General features: G+C 40.5%; 1 protein-coding gene across 10 annotated transcripts in view; it reads left to right on the forward strand.

The window, feature by feature from the left end:
- ZNF521 (zinc finger protein 521) overlaps positions 1-11487 on the forward strand; it is a 466135-nt gene extending 454648 nt beyond the window's left edge. For all 10 annotated transcript variants that reach the window (XM_060243880.1, XM_060243883.1, XM_060243886.1 and 7 more), the window contains one exon: positions 10653-11487. In XM_060243880.1, coding sequence (XP_060099863.1) covers positions 10653-10682 — 30 coding nt within the window. In that variant the 3' untranslated portion in view covers positions 10683-11487. The remainder of the gene's footprint in view (positions 1-10652) is intronic.
- The last annotated feature ends 4509 nt before the right edge of the window (positions 11488-15996 follow it).

Raw genomic sequence — 15996 nt, forward strand, 5'->3', positions numbered from 1 at the left:
AGCAGAAGGCATTACCCAAAGAAGGCAATAGCATTGCATGCTTAAGCATAAGTAGCCAAGCTTATAAAGAATAAAACCCTAATTCACCTAAAGCATTTAGACATGTGGCTTAAGGCCTCCAACACTACAGTTTCATGTTTGAGATCTCTCTTCATGTTTAAGGTATTTCTTTTATCTTCAGAGAGCTAGATTAAGGTCTTGTTCTGGGCAACAAATTTATACATTGTTTTTAGAATAACACATTATGAAGTTCAGATTCCTTACCCAGCCAGCAGAATCCTTAAGCTTAAGCACCCTGCATCTTTTCCTTCCTCCTTTAGAAATCAGCTTAATAATTAAACATTTTCTTAGCAAACCATAATTTATGTTCAAACCACAAACTGTGGTTTGCCAGCTTCCCACTAAACTAATCTTCCAAATCATGGTTTAGTCCTGACTCACAATCCTAGCTGAAAAGGATGAGGAGAACCACAGTTCATAGTTTGGACAGAATAACACATTCTTGATTTTCCATAGCAGTGATGGTGGAAAGTACTGTCAAGTCACAACTGACTTAACAGTTATCCTATAGGGCTTTCAAAGTAAGAGATGCCCAGAAGTGGTTTGCCATTGCCTGCCTCTGCATAGTAACCATGGGCTTCTTTGGTGTTCTCCCTTCCAAATACTGATCAGGGTTGACCCTGCTTATCTTCCCAGCCCCAACAAGATCAGTAGGGTTACCCGGTCCCCTGGCCACTGGCAAGGGTGGGGAGGTTAGGTTGCCAGATCCAGGTTAGGAAACTCCTGGAGATTGAGGTCTGGAGCCTGGGAAGGACAGGGATCTCAGTGGGGTACAATGCCATATAGAGTCCACCGTCCAAGCATGCATTTTCAGTGCGGGAACTTATCTCTGTATTCTGGAAATGAGCTGTACTTCTGGGGGATTCCCAGGTCCCACCTAGAGACTGGCATCCCTAGCAGGCTAGCCTGGCCCCCCCAGGTCAGGGATTTCCACAGCAGTAGAAGTAATTACTGAGCTGTACATGTGTGTGCGACCTTTGGGCCCATCTGAATCATATCTTATTGGTGGGCCAGTAGATGTATTTATATTTAGACCTTACTCTGCTATATTAAAAGTATAATACAGATATTTGTTTGAAAGTGTATCCTCCTCTGAAGATCTCAGAGAAGCTCCCATATGGTTCCTGTGTCGTTAGACCATTATCTGAACTTGCAGCCATCCTAACCATGTTAGCTTTCTTCTCATTATGATGGCTGTAGAGCTTCCTCTAACTATATAATGGCCAAAATCTTGGTAGTTATCTATGTCAAGTAGAACCATTTTGAGAGAAGAGAAATGTTGGCTAGTCATAACTGGGTGGGGGTTTTTTATGTTGCTCTCTAAAATTATCTTAATATTATTATGGTTCCTTTGCTTCATGTCCTTGAATGTTTCAGACACACACTCCAGTTTTGAAGAAGATATGTGATAGCTAGGGAAGTGATAAACTGGAAGTATACTGAAAGCCCTCAAAATCTTATTGATAATGGAACTTAATTCTGTTTGGCATTAGGGTTCTAATTGACAGTTTGCTGGGTGTATCATTTTTATTTTGCCCCCAGCCCTCTGCCAAGGAAATCCAGCATCTCGTCATTCTCAACAGACAAATTGAAAACTATCATAAAGAGGTTGGGAGGGAGGGCGCGAGGAATGAGGGTATAGAAGCAGAAAATCTTGATTAGAAAGTATAATTTAATAGAATGTGTATTGAACCAAATGTATTGATTAATGTGGAGGATATAGTACTTATATTGATTCAAGCTAGAGATTTAGTACTAAAAGCTGTAAACCAAAAAGCTGTTGCAGATTGCTACAAAAGTCAGTTTAATGCTGTCCTTGAGAATGCCTTCACAAAGAAATTCTTCCAATGTTTGAGGAGTAGGTAGAATGCTGTATATGTCAGTTTGATCCCGGAGGGTTTTATTTTGTACTCTAATAGCTGTTACGAGCCTACATTATATCCAAGGAGTAATTTTCCTTAGGGTTGCCTGGCTCGCTTTGTGTCAATATTCTAGCATTTTAAGTCACGTACAGTATATGCTTCTGGGAACAGTGCAGGAGCCAGCCAGACTCATAATGGTCTGCATTCATTAATAAAGGCAGAAGCTTCTGTCCCTCCATTGCCCACTACAGGGATGCCTCTGCGGTCTTTTGGGACCCGTACAGATACATTTAAAGAAAGCTTTATTTTGAGTGGGCAGGAGATGAAATGCAGGACTTGCAGGCATTTCCTAAGTCAGCTATATGCCCGAGCACAGAGGTGACCTTAATGGGTCAGAGAAGAATGCAGGTCAAAAGACTTATTATCCAGCCTGTTGGAAACCAATTGCTTTTGTTTTGTTTTTTTTCTTTTTAAAAAAATGGTGTTTAAAGGTTAGTAATGTAGAAATGTGTTTTACAACTTGAAGCTGTATTGGAATGCAGTAGGCTTACCAAAAGGGGGTGGGGAATGTTGGAACAGATATGAGTTTTTAAATGTAGATTTCCCATCAATTGTAAAATGTTAGTATACCATAATTAGTTAATCAGTGAAGATTGATTACTAGTGGTTTCCTTCTTGAATTAAGGAGAAAAAAACATGCTGCTGTGATACTGTCACCATCTGTCGAACAATAACATCCCCATTTAATCTTTATATTTCTTTATTTGTAATCTGCTATTGAGCAACAATTGCATTCTATTTCATTCAGCTTTGAAATATCTCATTTAAATTGAATGCAACTGCACTTCACATTAGGGATTCTAATGGGATGGTGAATTAGTGGAAGCTTTTTTTTCTTGGGAGTTTTTTTCTTTTTCTGTTTCTCCCTTTTTTCTCTTAACAACTGTTTACTGTAAGAATTTAGTTCAGGTAAATAGAGAGATGCTTTAAAACAGCTGCAGCAGAAAAACAACTGCCCTCTTTCTGCGTAAAAAGATTTTCTTTACTCAATGTGGCAGTGAAAACTGGATAAGACTTTAATGTTCTAGAACAGGAAGGGTCGAGAGGCAGGCAATAATTTCTCAAAGATATGAGAACAATCCACTGTTTTAAGACATTGAGCTGTGACTAGGTCATGAATAGGGACCTGTCAGCTTCTGGAACCTCTAGGCTGCATATTTATCTATGGCTGTGCAAGTATTAAGCCTTCTTCATCTTAATGGGCTATTTGCCTTTATTTAAAAGCTCACTAAGTATTTTAAGGGTCTTTATCCTGGATCAGGTGATGGAATCATGTTGCTCTGAGGAATGTAAAAATTACCAAAGTACCTACCTACATTTGTGCTTAAAAGAAACTACATTTTTAAAGAGGTTTTCCAGTGTTGTTGATGAGTGGATTGGAGGGCAGGTGCTATCACTATTATTCATTGTTGTAACATTAAAGGTCACCCCCCCCCCCCATTTCTTTCTGTCTGTCTGTCTGTCTCCCTCTCTAACTCTCTCTCTTACACACATACAGATACATGTGGAGTTTACCACTTAATGTGTATAATTGTTGTCTTGCAAAAAAAGATGCGTAATGAGAAGTTAAAAGTGGCAATTTCAAATTTAGCAAACCATATTAATTCTAATGTATTTAATATTTATTTTGGAACATTAATATTTCACCATTTCCTAAGACTATGCCCAAGCAGCCCCCCAACACATAAATAACACAATTATGTAAATAAATATTAATGATACAATTCTAATGACCTTAGAACATCAAGAGTTAAAACCCAAGAATAATATTTTCTGAAATTGAAAAACAAGTATTCCAACATAGGATTGCCAACTCCAACTCAGGAAATATCTTGAGACTTTGGGGGTGGAGCTGCGAGACTTTCCTATTCCAAATAAATAATTAAAATACAGCAGTACAGTAACCCTGAATACAGTCTTCATTTCGTCCTCCTCTTTTTTGCCTTCAAAGGGTTCCCCAGCACTTGTACTTCCACTATATGAAAGTGAACACACACACACCCTCACAAAGCAGCCATAATAAACAGTTTGCAGGCTCACACTTCTGTGATCTCACTGTGTCAGTTTACTCATGGGAGTTGCTGAATGTAGCACTCCGCTGTATTTCAGCCAACTTCTTCAGACTAACACAGGAAAATGAGAGTGCTGAGCAGAGCAGTCTAGGAGTGGAGTTTTCTTCCATCCCATAATCAGATTCTGGTTACTATCCCTTTTACTATGCAAATGACTTCTGAAACCAATGCAAAACAGGGAGACTGGGCTCCCTCTCTTCCTCTCTCATGCACTAACTGGGAAGAGTCATGTGGCTCTGCCTGCTCAACCCCTCCCCCTCGCAGCTTTAGTCTCACTGAGATTTAAAGGCACACACACACTGGTGGTGGGGAGGAGCCTGAAAAACTAGGAGATCCCCTGCCAGGACCTGGGAGCTGGCAAGCCTATTCCAACATGAAAAGGCCTACAACTGTTTCCCAACTGTGTTTCTACATCAAAGGGACTCTCCTGCCACAGAAATTCAAAGTAGACATTGGGGATATCAGTACAGGTTAGGGTTGCCAATCCCCAGGTGGGGGCAGGGGATCCCCCGGTTTGGAGGCCCTCCCCCCGCTTTAGGGTCGTCAGAAAGCGGTGGGGGGGAGGGAAATGTCTGCTGGGAACTCTGTCATTCCCTATGGAGATTTATTCCCATAGAAAATCAAGGAGAATTGATCCACGGGTATCTGGGGCTCTGGGGGGGCTGTTTTTGGGGGTAGAGGCACCAAATTTTCAGTATAGCATTTAGTGCCTCTCCCCAAAATACCCCCAAGTTTCAAAAAGATTGGACCAGGGGGTCCAATTCTATGAGCCCCCAAAGAAGGTGCCCCTATCCTTCATTATTTCCTATGGAAGGAAGGCATGTAAAAGGTGTGCAGTCCCTTTAAATGTGATAGCCAGAACTTCCTTTGGAGTTCAATTATGCTTGTCACAGCCTTGATCTTGGCTCCACCCCTAATGTCTCCTGGCTCCACCCCCAAAGTCTCCTGGCTCCACCCCCAAAGTCCCCAGATATTTCTTGAATTGGACTTGGCAACCCTAGTACAGGTTGAGGGGGGTATAGTCCACAGGGTTCACTGAATTTTACATAGAACAGAGAAAGAATGAACTCAGGGAAGTCACACAGTGTTGATTGTTTTCCAGAACAGCAGTTTAAAAAAAAATCTGTCCTTAAATGTACTGTGTGGCCTTTTAAATGTACTGTGTCCCATTCTCAGAGCTACATACACAGAAGCTCTTAACTCTAATATCAGTTCTCCCTGTGCTCTGAAAACTCCCATGTTCATGTCAACAGGCGCCTATCTTCTGATTTCCCCACTTGCATCAACTTCCATTGTCATGGAAGTGGGAGTTCTGAGCACATGGAAAGATGAGAATATCACAGCTGAAATCTACTGTGTGGATAATAAAGGAAAATTTTGCCCTAAATTTTTAAACACAACATTCTTTATATAAAAAAATCCTTAAAACACAAGCTCCAGCCATTCATAACTGGGATTAATGGTTGCAATTTTCAGTCACTTAGACAAGGGGTCTCTAAGAGACACTTCCCCCCCCCCCCCTACAATATAATATGGTTCTCTGTGGGATTAAAGAATTGTTCTTTTTTCCTTATCTCTTCCCTTCCATCTTTCACCTCTTTGTCTCATAAATGTTATATCTGTGCTATGCTTTTCCTGTTAGCATATATAAAACAGTTTCTCTCTCTAGGCTAGTAGATCTCCCGTTGTCCATTGATGGTTTGTAAAACAAAAAGGAGTAACATGTACACGTTGTGTCAATTGCTGAAATTCAGAGAGATGGCTTTAGATCCCTAGTCCATATACCCATGTAGAATATGTTTGGGTCTTGGTTTAACTAGTGATTTTTCTCCCTGCTCTTTCCCTTGGACTAATATCTTTGTTACCTCTTGAGAATCTTACTGTGCAGCAAGCTGTATTGGCTGTGGGATGCTGAAGCAGGATCGAGCAGAGATTAATCCTATGGTTTATTTTCACTTTAGTGCTTTCATTTTTTTTTTAATTTAAAAAGGCCATGCGATTTGAGTTCCATGCACATATGAACAATATTTTCAGTTGCTTCATGCAATGCAGTATGACTTTTCTAAACCTTAAAGTGGCCATATGTGACCTCATGTCTCTTTTTTAAAACAAAGTCAGGGCTTATTAAAGTACATAAGCTATTTTCCAGCATTGCAGGTTTCTTTTCATTCCTATTATCATAAGAGATAAGAGCCTCATGTGCCAAAGCAGTCCATCTGCTGTAGGCAGCGTGAGGAGCCTTGTAAATGTATAGAGCTCTAGAAAGGAAAGACAGATTTCCAGAAGATAGCACACATTCTCATGTGGGATGATCAAATACTAAAAGTAGACTGAAACATGAGAACACAGATGCCCTTTAGATAATACTGCAGCAATGTGAGAGGTCCTTTTTTGTGATTTCATCCCATAGCACTACTATAATATTTAAAGATCTGAAACTACATGCATGGTTCTGGATACTGCAATCAATCCACAGACATGGATCAGGGAAAAAATCTTGCTGCACAGTGTTAGGAGGCAACAAAGCCACCAGTGTAGCATGGCTAGGCACAAAACAGCAGTCCTGATGTTCCCTCTTTTCACACCCTTGGAGTGAAGACGATATGGAAGCTTCATTTGCACTTAGTGACATTCACAAAGTGATTGTTAGCTATACAGCAATTCAGAAGTGGCTCTCATAGCATATCATGACTAAGAACAGGCATGAAACAACCCACAAGAACCACAGGGCTTTTGGTGCCTCTTAGAAATGTTCAAATGCAAATATTTGCCCTAATTGTACATTTATGTGATTTCCTCCATTGTGGAATATAGAAGCTTTCTGCTTCTGTTTAGAAAGAAATGACTACCTCCATTGTCAACAGATGCAGAAACTTTTTAAGTTTGTGGGGGGAGGGGTTGCTTCTGAGTTGTGACACATGAAGACACATTCACATTCTGAAGTTCTATCTCAGTCCATGTGTATATTTTACACAAAAGATACTACAACATGATGACACAGAAAAGTCACAGTGACTGAAATGAAAATAAATTCTTAGATTGTTAATTGTAAAGTCATCATCTGTTGGCCATAATGGCCAGTATCTTCAGGTTCTAATATCTATTATTGCTTTGTGAAAAGCATTAGGAAACCATATAGCCCAGGGGTGGCCAATGGTAGCTCTCCAGATGTTTTTTTGCCTACGACTCCCATCAGCCCCAGCCATTGGCCATGCTGGCTGGGGCTGATGGGAGTTGTAAGCAAAAAACATCTGGAGAGCTACCGGCCACCCCTGATATAGCCTAATTTTTAACATCTTAGCTTTGGTAGAACTATTGTAATAATGTAGTACTTTTCATTCACATCTGAAAGTCATGGCTGCAGCTGAGAGCCAGCTGTGGTATAGTGGTTAAGAGCGGCGGATTTTAATCTGCAGAACCGAGTTTGATTCCCCACTCCTCCACATGCAGCTGCTGGGTGACCTTGCATCAGTCACAGTTCTCTCAGAGCTCTGTCAGCCCCACACCTACCTCACAAGGTGTCTGTTGTGGGGAGAGGAAGGGAAGACAATCATGGGCAACTCTGAGAATCCTTTGGATAGCAAAGGTTGGAATATAAAACCAACTCTTCTTCTATCATGAGATCTATTTTATTTTTATCTTCAAAATGATGCTCTTAAAAGTCATATCTGTATATACATAAACATGTAAACATACATGCTTATGGTTTTAGAACTGTTCTGTATATTAGGTAGAACATGTTACATTCTGGGATGTACTGTGGTTGAAATATTAAAAATTACCTATGTGGTGCTGCTTTTGAAGGTAACATAACAATTCCAGCTGGTGCAGAATGCAGCAGCCAACCTTTTGGTTGGTACTGGATAGCACTCACACATAATTCCAACTTTATGATTGTTGCACACTTTGTGTTATGTTTCCTAGGGTCACCAGGTCCCTTGTTGGAAGTGGGGGTCTCCTGCTGCCAAACCCTACTCCCAGCCTGCCGATTAACAGCCTGGCAGGAGGTACTTATCAGGAGAAAGGAAAAGGCTTACTGCTGGCTCCACACAGGAAGTGACATCAACATGCCAGTGTAGAAGCCAGTTTTACTATAGAATTTTAGTCCAAATATCAGGGCATCACTCAGACATCAATAGTGTAATGATGTCACTTCCTGTACAGTGCCAGCAGTGAGGTCTAGGCCTTTCTCTTTCTCCTCTTAAGTCTCTCCATCCCTGCTGGTTGCCAGGAGGGACCTGGCAACCCTAATGTTTCCTGGTGCTATTTAGGGTGCTGGTTTTAATCTTTCAGGCCCTTGACATCCCGGGATCCACATACTTGAAGGACTTCCTCTCACTTTATATACATGCCAGTCATTTTTGGTCACTCCAGCACTTGGTTTTAAATATACCATTTGCCCCCCCCCCCCCAAATGATCTTTTTTTCTATAATAGCACGTACCCTACATAATAGTTTTCCCTGGAAGTACATAGAATAGATGCCCAGCCAGATCTTGGGTTCTAAGCTCCTCTCATCCCTTTTCTAATTCTGTGGCAAGTGACTGCAGTTTTATTGGACTATAATTGAGCTGATCATCCTCATGAGTCTGGGTTTGTTGGTGGCAATCTTTTGAGGGATAGTTATTGTAAACTATGATTATGTTTTATGTTTTTGATTATAAATTGCTTTAAGCAAAACTAGAGATGGGATAAATTAAAAAAAATAAAAATATGATATCTCACCTGCAGTCTGGATGCACACCACCACACCACTTCAACCTCTCCTATAGATCTGTTCTTGAATTTTAAAAATTTCAGGGTTTCATGCATGCCTCATATAAATGGCATCTGTTGGAAAGTCATGGGATTTGTATAGCACTATATTGTATTGCCCTAAATTCACCAGGTTCCTTTGAAAGCACACTATCTCAACATATATTACTTTTGTTAAGATTAAGGCATAAATATGAATTCCATAAACGTTTGGGGTTTGATGGTTGAGAATCTGCCAGCAAGACAAAAGACAAACAGTGGCAAAATGGTTGAGGAACTGGGTTACATTTTTGTGGGCAATGCTAGCTAGGGAATTTACAGGCTTCAGAAGAAATTCATATGGCAAGCATGTGCCCTTCATGAGGGCTTTGGATCAGATATGTGCCCCAAGTTCTCTGCCAGATCACAGTTCTTAGGTACACAGGACTCTAGTTTGAATCAGGACTAAAGCCTGCCTGCCCCCACTGTGCTGTTTTCCTTCTTCTTCTTCTGCCTCATTGGGGAAACTTACAGATACTGAAAGCTACTCATTAGTTTCTGCAGCAGGGAAAACATCAGCTCCTGTGGTCATTTTGGGTTGATAAAAACAGCGTTTGAGAGGAGGGGGCAGTTTAAGTCCTTGTGCACTGTGAGTCCTAACCCAAGCCAGGCCCCATTGTGCTTCTCATGAAACTCCAAGGCATGTCTGCTGAGAGTCTGCATGTTCTCCAGATGAACTTTGGCCTCTTTGGTTTCCTTCAGGCAGGGAGCTGTATGTTTTGGCTTATGAATGCTTTATGTAGAGTCTTATGTAGACTGATGGCATCATATTAATTCATTCATGAATGCACAGTATTAATAATAATGTACCTTGTGCCTTTTAAAATTATAAATATGCAGGCAGACTCATCTAAATGTGTAGAATTCCTAGTACATTTTGCAACAGAATCCTAGTTGTGAGTACTCAGAAATAACTGCCACTGAGTTCAGCGGTTTTGACCATTTCAGTTTATTGTTTCTGCTTTGGCAGCACATATACAAATGAAACAACCCATAGTAAGTCTCTTAAGACCACTGCTTTAGGTACGTTTAGAAATATTAAATGACAATTATAAATACTAAGGAATCATATATTAACGGGAACACCAGCTTCAGCATTCATCTCTTGCATCCAGCTTTCTGAAACTAAGGTCATCCTCTCCCTGTTAAGCTCTTGCAGGGTTTGGGGTTTTTTTTAGCAGGAACGTGCAGTTCCAGCTGGCCTGGCATTAGGGGGTGTGGCCCAATATGCAAATGAATTCCTGCTTGAGCTTTTTCTAGAAACAAGCCCTATGTGAAACAATGGTGACATCAGGGGTGTGGCCTAATATGCTCCTGCTCTGTCCTCATGTAACAGTTGTCCCTGTGTGAGTACTCTAGAAAAAAGACTTTGGAAGCATATACCTGAAGAAACGTTGCACTGGAATTTGTAACTAGTGAGTTTTCCAGTGCCTTATGTGAGAAATGCTATGTCACACTCCTGACAGCATGCAAGGTTTTTCATCACCTGCAAATGGGTTCTAATCCGTAACTCAAGAATCTCCATGATCTTGGCTTCAGAAAACTTAAGTCATGCATAGAACAGTTAGCCAGATACTAGGTTGGAAAAGACCTAATTTATCTTTGGTGTGTATGTGCTATTAGGAGTTACAGAAATTAATCCTCTGCAAAGCATAGAGCAAAATGTTTTTCTGCTAACATCATGGTGTGACTAGGCCATTTGACATAGTGACATACCTGTTATCTGATCTTTTTGTAGCCTTGCTAATATACTTTTATTCCTGAGCTGTATAATAACTGCATGTACTTGTCTTTTTTTCTTACAGAATCATACAATGACCCAACATAGCAGTTAGTGCAAGGCCTGTTTCTTCAAGAGAGGATGCTTTGTGGGACAAAAAAAAAAAAAGGGAACATGTTTTACTCTTTGCACGAGACTTTCATTGTTAATGTATATTATTCAGAAACATTGTATTGTACCATAAAACTTGTATTATCAAAACTGTTGGATGTTCATGTGTTTGAACTTTTGAGCACCGGAGGGACTTCCTGTATATAAAGTGTTGCACATGTATTATGTTGTCTGATACTAAAAATGGTCTTATAAAGACAAGTGGACTTGGGCCCTATTCAAGCAGGATCAAAAGAGTAATAATAACATATAAAGGGGAAAAAAGGCTTAAGGAAATGTTATTTTCAAGGAAGAGAAAAAAGAAATGGCAATGATACCTTACGACCCTATTTGGCCTTCTTTTCATTCAAGCTTATGTCGTCATTCTCTCCCTTTTGGTATACAAACGAATGCTTTCAAGAGTATTTTTATTGCTGAAGATTCTTGCAAAAAAAAGATGAAGAGACTCTCTCCAAGCAGGATCCCCAGCTGAATATGGCCTGTATATATATTTGTAAGCCTTGCGATATGACAGATAGCATTACCATATATGCAATAGTTGTTATGTAGATTGTCAAAGAAACTTTTTTCCTGGATACCATTTGAAGCTTTTGAGTGTTCAAGACTTTCCTTAATGATGTCACATGGCCAAATTTTTGAAATCAGTTGAACTAACCTGTATGTTACTGTTATTAATGTTTACTCTGCGGTCTGAACCTGGAGATTACTGGAATGGTTTTCCAAGAGGAAATAAATTCAGTTTACCATTACATGGAATGTGACTGTGCTTTTTGTGCCTGTTACAAGGTGACCCATTTCCTTGCTTTGTGAATGAATTAGGTCCTGTAAAACCAGCAAGTTGTCTTTCCTTCACCAGCGCACATTTCGTGTGTGCTTGATGATCTAGCTCTTGGAGAGCAATCTAAGCTGGTCTACTAAGAAATAACTCCGATTCTATTCAGTGGGGATTACTCCTTGGAAAGTGTTCTTAGGAATGCTGCCTTAAGATCTCATTCTTCAGTGAAAATGTCTTAATTTTATTAGAAATGTGCAATATTACATGAGTTTGCTAGATGTGAAAGAGTAATCAAAGGTCAGACAAATGCAATTATACTATACTGTTATAGTAAGTGATCTGAATTTGAAGTTTTCAAATACCAGCTTTTGAAATTCTATGGATGCTACCTGGCCAGTTGTGAGCCAAATCAAGTTTGTTTTACTTTTTCCCATCTTAATACTTCCTTCTTTTTAGTTCCATTTTTGTTTTGCTTTTTTCCACTTCAGTATTTCTGGCTTTTGAATTCAGCCTCAAACAACGTTGGAACTCTGTGTGCTTAAAGGAATTATCTCAGGGAAGAAAACTGCTTCTCACATAGAGGTGGCAACCCTGTTAAATTCTAGCCACAGAACTGACACGGGCCCCTCTGCCCTCTGGTCCCTTGTCCTCACTGCTGACAGAGATGGCAGTAGAGGACATGGCCAGAGAGATCGCTTCAGTGAGCACTCCAAGCTTCACATTTCCTGTGGGGGAATGTTCAAAGCCAGCAGAGAAGTGTTGCTAAGAATGGAATTAACCTATTTGTCCCAAGTATCCGTAAAGGAAAGATGTGCCATAAATGCCTTTCTTGGTCCTCAGATGTGTTCACATGAGCATTCAACCCAAATCTATCCTCCACATTTGTTGGAGGTGTTCAGTCTTTCCGAACTCCTTATGTAGTGGTTGGAGCTGCAGCACACTGCAAAGGTTTGGACTTGCTTGTCTTTTTTGCTGTCAGAATAGATTTTGTGTGATTTCCAGCTTGCTGAGTGTTGCTTTCTGAATCTCCACAGATGCGAGGGCTGGAAACAAAATACAAATACTTCTGCTTGCCAGAGATTTCAAGGAAAGATGTGTCATGTTTCTTTCTCCAGCCTTGAAATTTTATGCATCTGTTGCCAATGTTTTAAAAAACTGTATTTTTATAAAGAAAATCTCATTTGTGCTGACAAAAGGATAAACGCAGGCAACTGTACACAGAGCATGTATTCTGCCAGATTCTATTTATACTAAGTCAAAAACTCATTCCAGCTTCATTTCTATTAATATATTATTTCTCTGCCAAATTGGATCTGATTATGTCTTCTTTCTTCATGACAGATACCTTGAAAGAGTGCAGACTTTTCAGCCTTCATGTGTGAAAGTGTGACATATTGGTTATAACTGTAAATAGTGTGTTTCTAGTTGAGTTCAAGTATGTTAGAAATATTACACCCTACTGTGTTTGTGCCACTAAGTTGAGACAGATGGTAGCTGGGAAAGATGCAATCTTATAATCAAAAGCTAAAATATGTCAAAAATATGTTAGCAAGCAAAACATAGCATATTACTTGCTTCTTATGTCATGACAGCTTGCAAAACACACAAGGTTGTTGAATTTCTAGTTATGTAAATACAGTAACACAGTAAACAGAGCAACAGCAAACATGATTATTGCTTTGTGCATCAATTCATCCTGCCATTCAGGGCTACGGAGAAGGACGATTGCTGGTCATATTCAACTCCTGGTACATTTAAAGAGCAAGTCGCCAGTATCAAGTGGTGGAATCCTCTTACCTTTCTCATTAGTTGCCTGTTTCTCTGTGATACTCTAAAAAGCTGTTTAAATAGATTATGAAAGACATTCAAACTTCCCAAGGAAAACTTAGTTTTCCATGGGGGCTTATCAGAGCATTTAGCATACAGAACAAGATAGGGGTGTCAGCTTCCTGAACAGAAAAAAGCATGGTGCTTCTGTGTGTTTGAGTGGGTTTAGTCTCTGGCATGCTATACTCCCCAGTGAGTCCACCAATGCTAAAATAAGCAGCCTAATGAGAACTAGAAAAGCATAATTGTGTCCACAGAAAGGGGTAGAAGAATAAAAGACAGACAAGGAGAGCTGGGTGTAAAATGGACCGTACCTACACTGAATGAGCACTCCATTGTTTACCATGAGAAGGGCAGAGACTGGGCAGCTGTTATGGACAGCTGGCTGCTGTCACTTAGCCCAACTGTTGGATAAAGTTGGTAGGAAGGAGTAGCTTGTAACTGGAAAATTCCAAAGCTCCTCTGCCTAGTGATGTGGTTGACAATGTGGGTGCTTTCACACGACAACTGTTTGCAAGTGGATTTTGCTATTACACAGTAAAAATCCAGTTGCAAAGCACATTATTTAGTGTGTGTGAACACAGCCAATGAGTCCCCATAATATACTGGTTGTTTTGCAATGTCCTGGCTAAGTATCTTAGGTCTTACCCCCAAAAAAGGAGTTAGTGGGAAGCTCACCCCTGGTGCTTTTACACATGCTGAATAATGCACTTTGCGACTTTGTATTGAAAGTGCATTATTCAGGGTGTGTAAAAGTGCCTTTCAGCCTTAGTCCATGCACAAGATCCACATGTGACAGTAACTAAAGAAAAAGCAACAGCGCCAAACAGTAAAGAATCTCAGAACCATGAAGAAGGCAAGAAAAACTCAAACCTCTCATCCATCTCAGAGCTGGTGAAATTCCTTCCCTTGTTCTGTCAGCCAGCAACTAACCTGAATCCATAGCAGCATAGTGGCAAGAATCACTAGACCAAGAGAGACCAAGTATTGAGTTAATGAATAATAGCTACAAATAAAGGCATGTAGGTAGCAAATGCAACTGGGTACCTTATAAATTATTGTTCTTTATAATAGCAGCATTGGGCTATTATAAAGGGCTGATATTAGCATGGTTGCTATTAGCATGTCCAACCCTTGTTAATCAGCAGGAGGCTAACTGACCAAAGGGCTAAAATGGCAGATGGCAATATGGACAACCCTCCCCTCACTTGTCCTGTGAGTTTAGCTAACTTCTGCTGACTCTCCTGAACTTCCCAGCCCCATTACAGGCACAAAGAGCATGCCCTTGTTTTGCTGACTGACTACTTGGGAAGGACTAGTAGATTCATATAGAGGCACTTCACGCTATAAAAGTAGTACTAAATTGGGCCAAGGGTCTATGTGAAGACTAATTTCATGCTGGGTGTCTTTGTACACCAAAGACTCTTGAAGCTGGTCTATTGATGGAAGGGTGTGGACAGTCACTTGACACAATTACAAGTAAAACCAGGTCAATACAAGAACAGGTGGATGGAAACAAACACACTGGATCTGTTCGTTTGCCACATGCTTTTGTTTGAATGTAGGTGTGATATCTATGCATATGTTAAATGTATGTACCAGTGGAACCAACCACACACACCATCTTTTTGTCTCTCTATAGTGGTAGAAAGTTTTGTCAAATATGGCAAGTTCATAGGATTTTCAAAGCAAGAGATGTTCAGAGGTGATTTGCCATTGCCTGCCTGAATGTAGCGACTCTGGACTTCCTTGGTGGTCTCCCATCCAAATACTAACCAGGCAGACTCAGCTTCCAAGATCTGATGATATTGGATTAGCCTGGGCCATTCAGATCAGAGCTTCTCTATATATAATATTCCTAAAACGTTCACACAGATACGTCTCCCAACAGGGCTGTTCATAGATACACCGAGCATTTCTCAGGACCATGTCTGAGAACCAATGTTCCCTCTAAGATGCAGAGTTCTGTGAGCAAAAATTCTACTTTGTGAGTAGTGGCATTAAAGTTGTGAGCTGCTGCATAAATTAGTGTGCTCTGGAGTCATCCTAAGCGAAGCCAAAAATGTGTGCCTTTGACCTACTATGGGAGTGCACTGCACTGAGCCCCTTGCTGCCAGTCTTTTCCCTGCCACCTGCCATCTTCACGAATCTCCTCAACCCAGAGCCCCCCAAAGCTCTGGCTCTGGACAAGCTGACAGAGAAGAAGCAGACAAAACCCCAGAGAACAAAAGTCAGTACCATACTGGTGTAGGGGAGTAACTAAGGATATTTTTCATTACTGAAAAATATTTTTCATTACTGAAAAATGGCTGCCATTAAAGTAACCGTTAGCAACCCCCTGGTCTGACAGTGCCACCCTAGGCAGGTCTACCAAGAATCCTACTCAGATGTATTTGCTTACTCCAAATAAAGTATTCTTCGGATGGCACTGTGAGACCACAGTCCTATAGTATATGCTTGAAATGTACTAGAAACTGAAGTATCTGGGGTTTACCACTGATTAAGCATCTATAGGATCATACAATATGATCAGAATTATAAGTGTAGCCTCTTGGCAAAACCAAAAGACTTGGCCCATCTCCAAGAGATTACTGAGTCATCTGCATGATGTGAATATGCAGAGAAAGGCCAAACGCATACATGCACCACCCTGTGA

Source organism: Heteronotia binoei, chromosome 7, assembly GCF_032191835.1.
Source record: "Heteronotia binoei isolate CCM8104 ecotype False Entrance Well chromosome 7, APGP_CSIRO_Hbin_v1, whole genome shotgun sequence".
Lineage (NCBI taxonomy): Eukaryota > Metazoa > Chordata > Lepidosauria > Squamata > Gekkonidae > Heteronotia > Heteronotia binoei.